Genomic DNA, 13417 nt, shown 5'->3' on the forward strand with positions numbered 1-13417 from the left:
GAGACAGCGCCGGGGACGGCGCCTGCGCGGTGGGCGTGATCCGGGCACTTAGGGCAGGATGAACGCTGCTTTCCAAGATGGCGACGGAGGGAGGAGGGAAGGAGATGAACGAGATTAAGACCCAATTCACCACCCGGGAAGGTCTGTACAAGCTGCTACCACACTCGGAGTACAGCCGGCCCAACCGGGTGCCCTTCAACTCGCAGGGATCCAACCCTGTCCGCGTCTCCTTCGTCAACCTCAACGACCAGTCTGGCAACGGCGACCGCCTCTGCTTCAATGTGGGCCGGGAGCTCTACTTCTATATCTACAAGGGGGTCCGCAAGGTACCGACCCGGGCGTCGCCGGGGTCCGCCAGCCGCGCGGGCAGCGGCCGAGGGCAGGGCGGTGACAGCAGGGCAGGGCAGCGGGGGGCGGCGGCCGCCCTTACTTTTGAGTGGGCCGGGAACTCCGCCGGGGTACTCCGAGGGACGCGGCGCCGGGCGAGCGGGTGGCGGCCGGCTGTGGCGGCGGGCCGCGGCGTGTGGGGCTCCGGCCGGCAGGCCCCCGGGAGCGGCCGGCCGCCTACCCCGGCAAGTCTGCCGGGCTCCGGAGCGGCCAGGAGCGGGCCTGCGAGTCCCCGGAAGAGGGTGGCAGTCTGGGCTGTCTGGGGCGCCGCGCTCCCCGCGAGGACCGGGGCGCAGGGCGGCCTGGAAAGGTCCGTAAGGCGGAACCGGGGTAGGTGGAGGAGGACTAGGATTAGGTCAGAAAGGACCTGCTCGGCACGCAGGGCTACTCCACCTGCTGCCGCACTGACACTTCCTAGGAGCCTTGACTCCTGGCGTTGACGCTTCCTAAGTCCCAAAACCTCCGCGGGAGGATGACTGTCATTGTCTCCGTCGAGAGAACCTTCTGAAGCACAGTTAAAGAGGGTCATCCTGTCCCTGTAGTGTAGGAAGTACTGAATACTACAGTTGGAAGTTGAAATTGTGTTTTCAGTGAACTAAGCTGCTCCAGAGGGTTTCTGTGTCAGCGTGCCTGGATTAATCTTGTCCGACAAGTCAGGCTGTGTCCCAAGCAGGGAGGGACGCGCCTTGAAAGCTACTTTAAAGGAACCATCCTTCTTGGCGGGTGACTTAAAAATAATTCCGTGAAGCATATAATCATATTTAAAAATATCTCTTTAAAAGCAGCAATTTATTGAGTTTTTCTTTCATTGGCTATATAACTATGTTTTGAGAACTGCTTACTTTTGAGGTGGTGGTCTTAACTGGACTGTGGGGAGAGTGCGAAAATTAATGTACCCCATGGGACAAGATAATGAAAGATTAATTTATAAATGTTCAGTTAGTGTGAAAATTGGACATATTGAAGAGTGAACGTTCCCTAAGATTTAATATATACCGATCCAGTTCAGTGTTTTTGCTTGGTTGCAAAAACTAGGGAGGTGACGACAGTATCTAAATGTTGCAAGTTTTTTCTTCGTTCAAGGTGATACTTTTTATTAGTGTTTGAGTGTACTAATGTATTGGGGGTATGCTGTTAGAAGTTTCTGAAAATAAATCTCTTTTGAGTTTTTCTTTCTTTTTTTTTTGAATTGGCTAAGTGTGAAGGTAGTAGTCTGGAAAATGAAATTTTAATACTACTTCCAATTTTGTCACTGACTTGTTGGGTGACCTTGGATAAGTTATTTAACTTTTATTTGCACTCCTTAAAAAGGGAATATTGCAGTGCACATATTGTAATTAATAGTATAATAACTAATGAATCCTAAAGCCTTGAAACACTCAGTAAATGTAAAATATAATAAAAAATAAGCATTGAGAGTAACTGTCAAAAAAAAGCAACTGTTAAGCCAGACATGGTGGCACACACCTGTAATCCCAGTAGCTGAGGAGGATCACAAGTTCAAGACCAGACTCAGCAATGTTGTGAGGCCCTAAGCAATATAGTGAGACCCTGCCTTGAATAAAAAACAAAAAGGGGTGGGGATATAGCTCAGTGATAAAGCACCCCTGGAAACCCCCCCCCCCGAAAAAAAAAAAAAACCTGTCAAGCAGGAAGCTGTGATCTTGACATTCATCTGGAAATAAGTTTAGAATTATAAATTATTTAAATACAATGTGTTTAAAAGCTAAATTAACTAATATTTTTTTTTTTTTTTTAATTTTTTAATATTTATTTTTTAGTTTTCGGCGGACACAACATCTTTGTTGGTATGTGGTGCTGAGGATCGAACCCGGGCCGCACGCATGCCAGACGAGCGCACTACCGCTTGAGCCACATCCCCAGCCCCAACTAATATTGATGATCAGTAGTGCAGGCATTACTTTTTTAAAAAAAAATTTTAAGTTGTCAATAGACTGTTTATTTATATGCGGTGCAGAGAATTGAACCCAGTGCCTCACACATGGTAGGCAAGTGCTCTGCCACTGAGCCAGAACCCCAGCCCAAAAGTTTGCTTTCTTTTTAATCATGATGCTGGGCAACGGACCCATAGCCTCTTGCATGCTAGTCAAGTGCTTTCCCTCTGAATTGCCCCTCCAGGCCTGAAAGGTTATTTCTGAAATTTTCTTGCTGCATGAATTTTTATTTTATTTTATTTTATTTTTTTATTTGGTTCTGGAGGATTTGAACCCAGGGCCTCATGCATGCCAGACAAGCACTTTACCACTGATCCACATCCCCAGCCTCATCTGGATCTGATAGCCCATAAAAACAGGTCACTTGCCTGGAAATACTGTTGTAATAATGGGGCACATTGAAGGGTAAAATCAAGAGAACTATTCTAAACTACACTAAAAATGTAACCCCAGCACCTAAAAAAAAATTACACAAAATTTATTTTAAGCAAAAATACCCTGAAATAATATAAATTGCCTTTACTTGCATATTTGAGCATTTTAACTTTTCTTGATATTTTTTTATCTGTCCCTATTTGAGATGGGGTTGGGGGTCGGTGTGTTGCTAACTCCTGGGCTCAAATGATCCTTCCTGCTCAGCTTTCCAAGTAACTTTGAGTCCTGGCACTGGTCACATCAGATTTACACTTTACTTTTGAAAAAAATTTCATGGGTGCTAGATAAAGTCACGCTATGTGGCAGACATTTAAATTTAAACTCTTCTAGCCAGTGTAACTTAAAATTTTTTTTCTGTGAGTTTGCATTTATTTATTGTCATTTCTTAGTATAAGTGACTGGTTTTGTGACTGTATTTTCTGATCTTAAATGGAGCTGGGGACAGCTCAGTGGTGGAGTGATTAATTTCCTGGCATGCAGGGACCCCTGAGTTCAATCCTCAGCACTTATAAAAAAAAAACAAAACAAAGATAATTTAAAATTTTTTTTTCTATATTTGAAATATTTTTTAGTTGTAGATGGACACAATGCCTTCATTTTGTTTGTTTATTTTTATGTGGTGCTGAGGATGAAACCCAATTCCTCACATGTGCCAGGCAAATGCTCCACCACTGAGCCACAACCCCAACCCCGACAATTTTTTTTTTTTGGTACCCAGGATTGAACTCCCTGACATTCAACCACTGAGGCCTATTTTGCATTTTATTTAGAGTCAGGCTGTCACTGAGTTGCTTAGCACCTTTCTTTTGCAGAAGCTGACTTTGAACTCACCATCTTCCTGCCTCAGCCTCCTGAGCTGCTGGGGTTACTCGCTTGTGAAACTGCACCTGGCCCTAAACACTTATTTTTAATTAGAAAACCAATGTTTAATTGTTGGAATCAGTAGATAGAAATTTCTTGACAGTTGGCGAATTTGATTTTTTTTTTATTGTTGTTGTTCCATTTTTCATGTTTTTTTTTAAGGCATATAAAGTTTTACAATTGAATCATTTAGAAGCTCTAATTTGGATGAAATTTAAGTTTAGCTTAAATATATATGTAAAATGGGTGGAAAATATGTCTTCTAACGAATTTAAATAATAACCTGAAGCCAGGCTTGGTGGAGCATACCTGTAATCACAGTGACCTAGGAAGCTGAGGCAGGCCAGACTCAGTAACTTAATGGACACTAAGCAACTTAGTGAGACTCTATCTCAAAAAAAAAAAAAAAGGGGGGGTGGTGGTGGTGGTGCTGGGGATAGAGTTCAGGGTAATGCACCCATGGGTTTAATAAAAAGTGCTGAGAAGGTAGCTGAGTAGAGCACTTGCCTAGCTTGTATGGCCCTGGGTTTTAGGAGAGGGTGTGTGTGTGTGGGGGGTGGTATTCACAGTGAAACCTATTGATTTGTACAACTAATATGTGTTAATAATAAAAAGCATAGTATGAGCATTGATTTAATACTGACACTAATCATTTCAGAAAAATTTGATGAATACTAATGATACTAGGCAAGATGATATGGGGTGTTCAAAGATGAGAAAGACACTGCCCCCTCCTCCATACTAGCTTTCATATATTTTTATAGCAAATTTTGTAATCCTTTTGTTTTTCTAAAGTGGTTGTTTTAGGTTAAAGATGCCAGACATATTTGGGCTTATTGGACCAGTTCTCATATTTAATGGAGATCTGTTTTTATATAAATGTGAATGTCTTCATTCAGATCTTAGTTTAACCATTACTTCCTAAGCAAATCCTTCTGGAATTCCCAGTCTAGATCAGTTTCCCCCTGTTAATATAGTCTCAAAGTTTCCTGTACTTTTCTTTTTCTCAATTTGTATTTTTCTTTGATAATCTGTATCTTTTTTGGGGTGTGGGGGTAGGTACTTGGGATTGAACTCTGGGGCACTTCACCACTGAGCCACATCCCCAGCCCTGTTTTATTTAGAGACAGGGTCTCACTAAGTTGCTTAGCGCCTCAACATTTAAAATTTAAAATGTTGTTAGTAGGTAACAAATGTAGCCTTCTTAAAACTGGGAAATTGTATTGCAAGAGATAGTGAAGAAATGGAAAGTAATTGAATGGTATGGGTTACTTTTGATCCATTTCTATCAAATTATGTTACCAATAAGATCCATGTGCTGGGGCTGGGGTTGTGGCAAAGTGGTAGAGTGTTCTCTTAACATGTATGAAGCACTGGGTTCCATCCTCAGCACCACATAAAAAAATAAATAAACAAAGTAAAGGTATTGTGTCCATCTACAACTAAAAAAAAAATTTCTTTAGAAAAAAATCCATGTACTATCTACTAACAGCTTTTTAAAACTGTACTCAGAATTACTTATTCAATGAGATGGATATAATTACCATGTGTGACTCTACTTTGTGTACAACCAGAGACCTGAAGAATTGTGCTCTGTGTACTATGAATCGAAATGCATTCTGCTATCATATATATATAACAAATTAGAATAAATAAATTTTTAAAAAGAATTACTTATTCAAATCAAAGAATCTTTGCTCCCTTCCTTTACCTCATTAAGATTCCACGCCACAAATGTACTGCTCAGAGTGTTACTGAAGCAGTTCCTACAGTAGGTAGGAAGTATCTTTAAATGGTTTTAAGGTCTTATCTAAAGATTGTATGATTCTGTGCTCAATAATTTTTGTGTATGAAAATAAATTTATTTTCTTTTGGGGAGAGGTTTTCATGTAGATTTATTTCCTGCTTCTTGAATTTGAATTGGGAGGAGTGAGGTGTTTGAGAAAGCAAGGTGAAAACATGTTTCCTAGGTCTTTTTGCTAGAAAAGTTTTATATTCCCCATGCTGAGATGAAGTTGGGACCTGAAGAGTGAATTAACAGCATCTAAAATATTTTTAGAGCCAAGTTTTAGAGGAACGTGCATAATGGGTTGATTTGGGAGAGAATGAGCATTCTGTTATGGGAAGTGTTTTGCCTCTGTCAAAAACTACAGCACTACCTGTTGGTGGAGTTGCAGGAATTCATGCTTTGTGTGGCAGGATGAACTAGATGCCTTTTAAAGGTTGTTTCCACAAAATGTTTTTAAATACTGGATTGCTTCAAAGAAAGTCATGTTCACATCCTTCTCCCCATTGGTTAATTTTTCACACCTCCCCACTCCCCATTTATAATTTAGAAAGAGGTTTAGAAGTCTGAAACTTCTTATATTAGATAGACTTTTAAAAATCTTGTACTTAATTTTAGTGGCTACACATGGAGTTTGGAAGGACTGAGAGCCTGTGTTTCTTTTCCATTAAGAGATTCTTACCTGACTTGTGAAATATTGATAAGATCTAGTTATTTGACTTTAGGATCACATCCTGAGGGGAAAACATCTTAATTGTCACTGAAAGCAGGAAATACTTTTATACTATATCTTGCCTCTCGACCTTGAAGAGAAGGGTAGTGATGAGATTTTTAAAGTCTCCCTGGGAGCATATGAGCATGTAGAATATGCATACTGCATCAGTGAAATCCAAGAGATAGTAATGAATATCACTCTTCCAAGTGTTTATGGATCATGTCTACCAGATAGTACTGTTCCTGATGTTGGGTGTAGACATTGTCTTTGCCTGCAAGAAACTCATCACTGTGTTTATTATCATTGAGTTAATCTAGTGACTTAAGAGGTATTACACTTGGTAGAAAACTTGAGCAAGAATCAAAACATAGTTCTATCCCCAGCACTAAAAACAAAAACAGCCCCTCCTCCAACAGTGACTTTGTCACTCACTGATTTGTCTGAACATATGGCTAAAGAAACTTATTTTAAATTAAATATGAAGATTTTTGTAGACTGCATTTTATGTCTTAGTAATTTCATTTGTTTTCCAATGAGGTTACTTTGTGCAGAAATATAAATGTGGTTCTGTTTGCTTATTTAAGAGAAGTCATTTAGAGAATAAATAAGTTTAATTGATAGACATTCTCAGTTTTAATATTCAGAACATTTTCAATTATCTCAGAATATTAGTGAAAAGTTATCTTGTCCTTTGAACATTTGATATCTTTTTTTTAATTCCTTTATTTCACTTATTTATTTTTATGTGATGCTGAGGGTCGAACCTAGGGTCCCGCTCGTGCAAGGCGAGTGCTCTACCGCTGAGCCACAACCCCAGCCCTTGACATCTGTTTTTATAATGGAGTATAAGGCATGTCATGCTTAAGGAAAAAAAAAATGTATTATACAAGGTACAGCTGTTCATTGAGGATGACTTCAAGGTGATTTAAGACATACTTCCTATCCAGGAGTGGTTGCCCATGCCTGATTCAGGAGACTTGAGGCAGGGGAATCACAAAGTTGAGGCCAGCCTCAGCAACTTGGCAAGGCCCTATTTCAAAATAAAAAATAAAAAGGGGTGGGGAGGCAGCTCAGTGGTAGAGTGCCCCTGGGTCATTCCCCAGTATGAGGGTTGGGGAACATGCTATTTTTGAAAAAAATTTTTTTGAACTGATTATAATATAAAGTAGAAGATATACATTCTGCATGTGGCAAACAGTTTATCAAGTGGATTTAAGGAATAAAGGTGAAGCAGAAAAGTATTTCTCTGTCTATTAGAATAATATTGGGTTGGGTTTCAAATAAGATGATCATGATCTGTCCTGAAATGTTGTGTATAGGTCATATTTTTATAAAAGTTTAAACTTGTTTTTTTAATTTCAGAAATGCTTTATCTTCATTTCTGGTTGAGTTGTAGCATTTTTCTCAGCTTCACACCTCTGCCAATTGGTAATTTGTAAATTAAGTGGTATTTTGTACTGTCAATTTTTTTTTTTTTTTTATAACATGGAGTTTTGAAAAGTAGGTATAATATACAAAAACAAGCCAAGGGGCTGGGGATGTGGCTCAAGCAGTAGTGTGCTTGCCTGGCATGCGCGGGGCACTGGGTTTGATCCTCAGCACCACATAAAAATAAAATAAAGATGTTGTTTCCAGGGCTGGGGATGTGGCTCAAGTGGTAGCGCGCTCGCCTGGCATGCGTGTGGCCTGGGTTCGATCCTCAGCACCACATACAGACAAAGATGTTGTGTCCGCCAAATACTAAAAAATAAATATTAAAAAATTCTCTCTCTTTCCCTTAAAAAAAAAAAAAGATGTTGTGTCCACCGAATCTAAAAAATAAATATTAAAAAAATAAATAAAACAAAACAAAAAACAAGCCAAATTAGTCTGTTACACTTTATCTTGTTTTGTAGCAGTAGGAAAATGTGTTTGAATCTATAGTTTTTATAAGAAAGATGCAAAAATTATTCATAAGGCAGGATTTTTTTTTTTGTACTGGGGATTGAACCCAGGGCCTTGTGTATGTGAGGCAAGTACTCTACCAACTGAGCTATATCCCCAGCCCAACACTGAATTTCATTCCCAGTCCTTTTTATTTTCTTTTAATAAAATTTTGAGGCAGGACCTTGTTATGTTGCTGAGGATGACTTCAAACTTGTGATCCTCCTGCCTCAGCCTCCTGAGTAGCTGAGATTACATGTGTGTAGCATTGTGCCTGGCATAAGGAAAGAATTTTACATAGTTTTTATATGTATAAGTGTTGGGCTAGGGATATAGCTCAGTGGTAGAGCACTTGCCTAGCTATGTGAGGCCCTGAGTTCAATCCCTACTACTAAAAAATAAAAAAAAACAAAAGCCCTGACAAAAAATATTGAGTCATTCAGTAGGAGGGACTATTTTAGCATTCTCAGTTACCTTATATACCTGAAGGTATTTTTCCTTTTTTTTTTTTAAATTTTTTAGTTGTAGACGAATGCAACACCTTTATTTATTTATTTTTATGCGGTACTGAGGATTGAACCCTGTGCCTCACACGTGCTAGGCAAGAGCTCTACCACTGAGCCACAACCCAGCCTTTAATTGATTAAAAACCCGCTCCTTCTTCTTTGCCCTTCCTCTCCTCGCTGTAGCAAAATTTGTGCAGATTCTCATTCTCTTTACTTTGATCTCTACTTCAGAGGCCGTCTTGCCTTAGTATTTCATTTAATAAATAACTGAGTGGTTTTTCTATGAAAAGCATCATGCCAGACTATGAGGAATCAAAGAAATATGAAACATGGGCCTGACTTTAAGAGGCTTATCATCTAACTAAGGATTACTCGTGCACTGTAAAGAGTGCCTGCTCTACATTGTTGTTTGGAAAGAATTTCTACCTTCAAGGAGTTCACAGTCCAGTGGAATAATAAAAGGCTTGTTCACTCAACTAACATTTACTGAACCTGTGAACCTGAAGACAAAAAAGACGTAGTCCCTAGCCTAAAAGTCCCTGCAGTCTAACGTGAAAGGGGCAAGTAAACCTGTGGTGATAGGACAGCTCCTGCAAAGCATTCACAACCAAGTATTACCTGTGGGGGAAAATGGCTTTTGGAGCAATCATGACCTGTCCACAGTTACTCAAGGAATGTGGTAGAGCCTCTGTCTGAGTAGGCCTTCCATACAGATTTTCTGTCAAAGATGAAATGTTACAAGGCAGCAGGGCCTGCTTGTTGAGATGCTGATGTTGTTCCTGAGAGGGAGATGGTAGGCTAGGAAGTAGCTAGGAATTATGTTTTAGAAGACATGTGTAGTGAGTACCTTTCTTATTCTCCGCAGACATAAAGAAGTGAGCTGGATGTCCTTGGAAATTCTATAGTGGGAGACAGCAAGGTATAAGAGATCATGTTAGGGCTAGGGTTGTGGCTCAGCAGTTGAGTGCTTGCCTTGCGTGTATGAGGCACTAGTTTCAACCCTTAGCACTACATAAAAATAAATAAAATAAAGGTATTTGTTTAAAAACAAGAGAGAGATCATGTTAAAATACTAATAGCTAATACTTATTATTTTGTGTATGTGTGTGGGGATGTGGGACACCAGGGAATGAACTCAGGGATGCTTTACCACTGAGCCAGATCGCCAGCCCTTTTTATCTATCGGTCTGTCTGTCTATTTATTTATTTTTGGTACTGGGGATTGAACTCATGGGCACTGAACCACTGAGCTACATTCCCAGCCCATTTTATGTTTTATTTAGAGTCAGGGTCTTGCTAAGTTGCTGGGACTAGTTTTGAACTAGCAATCCTCCTGCCTCAGCCTCCCAAACTTCTGGGATTACAGGCATGGGATTACAACCATGCTTGGCTATTAATACTTCTTATTAATAATGCATATTATGGACATTCTGCTGAGTGATTATGCATGATTTATTTAATCCTCACAAATAATCTTATAAAATAGGTCATTAATTTCTCCATTTTGGGGCTGGGGCTGTAGCTCAATGGTAGAGCACTTGCCTAGCATGTGTGAGGCACTGGGTTCAATCCTCAGCACCACATAAAAATAAATAAAGACATTCTGTCCATCTACAACTACAAAAAATAATTAAAAATTTTTTCCATTTTACAGGTGAGAAAACTGAGATTTAGAGAGAATTAAAAGTTTGCATAGGTTATAAAACCTAGGAAGCAATCATTCTGGGGCTTGAATCCAGTTCTTTTTTTGGTGGGGGGGTGGTGGTACCAGGGATTGAATTCAGAGGCTCTTGACCGCTGAGCCACATCCCTAGCCTTATTTTGTACTTTATTTATTTATTTATTTATTTATTTTGAGAGAGAGAGAGAGAGAGATTTTTTTTTTTTAATATTTATTTTTTAGATTTCTGTGAACACAGCATCTTTGTATGTGGTGCCGAGGATCGAACCCGGGCCGCACGCATGCCAGGCGAGCGCGCTACCATTTGAGCCACATCCCCAGCCTATTATTTTGGGCTTTATTTAGAGACAGGGTCTCACTGAGTTGCTTAGCGCCTTGCTTTTTGCTGAGGCTGGCTTTGAATTTGCAATCCTCTTGCCTCAGCCTCTCAAGCCGCTGGGGTTACAGGCATGTGCCACCATGCCTGGTAAGGAATTGGTTTTTAATTTTAATTACGTAAAACATTTTTTTGGCTCTAATATCAGAAACATAGAATAAAGTTATATTTTATTTCTGTCTTCCTCCCCTTTCACAGTTCCTTCATTTCCCTATAGATGATCATTTTATTTGTTTTAGTTTTATTCCAAAGTTCTTTAATTTTCAAAATAAAAATCACACATTATTAGAGACTATCTACACTGGAGTTAAGCAAAATAGTTGCACAGGCATAAGCCTACACAGGTTTGTTAATATATACATATGGTTCTAATGGTGCTTGCAAAAATGGTCATTGGAAATATACACGAGGCTCTGGAAATGTACTCCAAAATTTGTTTTTGATTCATCTTGATAGAAGAGTAAGATGACATTTGAGTAGAGATTTGAAGGGATTGAGGGATTGTAGTAGGTATGGAATTTTGCATCTTGCTTTTTCTGTTTAATGATGTATAGAGGGCTGGGGTTGTGGCTCAGTGGTAGAGCGCTTGTCTAACATGTGCACAGCACTGGGTTTGATTCTCAGCACTGCATATAAATAAGTAAATAATGGGGCTAGGGTTGTGACTCAGTGGCAGAGTGCTCACCTAGCATGTGCGAGGCCTCGGCTCGATCCTTAGCGCCACATAAAAATAAATAAATAAAATAAAGATATTGTGTTCAACTAAAAGCTAAATATTTAAAAATAAAATAAATAAGAAAATAAAGAACCAAAAACAAATTTAGAATATTAGAACCAAAAAAATGTTTTACATTTTACATTTTAATTAAAATTAAAAACCACCACCAGGCGTGGTGGCACATGCCATGAACAATTAATAAAAATATTTTTAAAAAATGATGTGTAGAAGGAATCTTTTCATGTTAGTAAAAGAGTGTCTTCAATTCTTTTTTTTTAATATATATTTATTTTAGTTGTAAATGGACCTTTATTTTACGTATTTATATGTGTTGCTGAGACTTGAACCCAGGGCCTCACACATGCTAGGCAAGCGCTCTACCACTGAGCCACAGCCCCAGACCTGCATCTTTAATTCTTGATAAATAACTTTCTTCTCCATGCTGAGGATGTGTCATAGTTTAGTGAATCCCAGGTAAGTCTTTTTTTTTTTTCCCCCCTCTATTTTTTTTGTAGTTGTAAATGGACAGAATGCTTTTATTTTATTTGTTTATTTTTATGTGATGCTAAGGATCAAAACCAGTGCCTCACACATGCTAGGCAAGCGTTCTGCCGCTGAGCTAGCTATAGCTCCAGTCACCTAGGTAACTCTTTTTTTTTTTTTAGTTATAGATGGACATAATATCTTTATTTTGTTTGTTTATATTTTTGTGGGGTGCTGAGGATTGAACCCAGTGCCTCACATGTGCAAAGCAACTGCTCTGCCACTGAGCTACAACCCTAGCCCCTGCCAGGTAACTCTTGATTGTTAATCCCTTTAAAGAGAAATTACAAGCTAGTGTTGTGGTATACACCTATATTTCCAGCGGCTTGGGAGGCTGAGGCAGGAGGATTGCAAGTTCAGAGCCAGCCTCAGCAACTAAACAACTCAGTGAGACCCTGTCTGTAAATAAGATGCCCAAAAGGCCTGGGGATGTGACTCAGTGGTTGAGTGTCCCTAGGTTCAATCCCAGTAACAAAAAAAGAAGAAATTATGAATAATACTGTAGCAAATAACTTCACCTGTATTTTATTTCACATGGCAGCACATAATTTCTTAGGCACTGGAAATTTTAAATTTCCAGAGAAGGTACTCCTGGGTTAAAGGGTACCACATGTGTGTGTATATGTGTGTGTGTTTTTTTTTTTGCAGTGCTAGGGATTGAACCCAGGGCCTTGTGCATGCAAGGTAAACACTCTACCAACTGAGCTACATCCCTGTCTCTCACATGTATATTTCTTTTTTTTTTTAAATTTTTTTATTTTTCAGTTATCGGCGGACACAACATCTTTGTTTGTATGTGGTGCTGAGGATCGAACCTGGGCCGCACGCATGCCAGGCGAGTGGCTACCACTTGAGCCACATCCCCAGCCCCTCTCTTTTTTTTTTAAACATTTATTTTTTTAGTTGTAGTTGGGCACAGTACCTTTATTTCATGTATTTATTTTTATGTGGTGCTGAGGATCGAACCCAGGGTCTCACTCGTGCGAGGTGAGCGCTCTACTCTGAGCCACAACCCCAGCCCTCACATGTATATTTCTGATAGATATTACCAAGTTGTCCTGTGGTGGGTTGTACTAGTTTTACTCCCATGTCCGAGAGCACTTGTTTTACCACAGCCTCACTCAGAGTGTTGTCAGGCTTTTGCATTTGAGAAATTAGTGAATTTTTGTTTGCTTGTCTTTCCCTTGTGATGAGTGAGGTTGAGCATCTTTCTGTATATTTAAGAGCAACATATGTTTCTTTTCTTTTTGAACTGTCTGATATCCTTTGCCCTTGTAGAGTTTTTATATTTTTCCCCAGTGCTGGAGTTTGACACTAGAGGTACTCTACCACTGAGTGACACCCCCAGCCCTTTTTTTTGGGGGGGAGGGACAGGGTCTCACTAAGTTGCTTGAATTTGTGATCCTTTTATCTTAGCTGGTTAAGTCACTGGGGTTATCACCCTGGCAATTTTGTGTGCTTTTTTTTTTAAGTTGTGTTGTGGAATGCCTGAATGTTTTTTTTTTTTTTTTTTTTTTTTTTTTTTTTAAAG

The 13417-nt window shown here is 39.5% G+C and overlaps 1 protein-coding gene across 6 annotated transcripts in view; it reads left to right on the forward strand.

Annotated features, from left to right (window-relative positions):
* The first annotated feature begins 22 nt into the window (after nucleotides 1-22).
* Nucleotides 23-13417, forward strand: part of Wdr20 (WD repeat domain 20) — a 63242-nt gene continuing 49847 nt past the window's right edge. For 4 of the 6 annotated variants that reach the window (XM_015495827.2, XM_048799352.1, XM_048799355.1 and 1 more), the window contains exon 1: nucleotides 26-326. In XM_015495827.2, the coding sequence (XP_015351313.1) occupies nucleotides 78-326 (249 nt within the window). In that variant the 5' untranslated portion in view covers nucleotides 26-77. Of the gene's footprint in view, nucleotides 327-13417 lie in introns of all 6 variants that reach the window. The other 2 variants (XM_015495839.2, XM_015495820.2) reach the window with 2 other exon arrangements.

Source organism: Marmota marmota, unplaced genomic scaffold (genome assembly GCF_001458135.2).
Source record: "Marmota marmota marmota unplaced genomic scaffold, marMar, whole genome shotgun sequence".
Classification (NCBI taxonomy): Eukaryota; Metazoa; Chordata; class Mammalia; order Rodentia; family Sciuridae; genus Marmota; species Marmota marmota.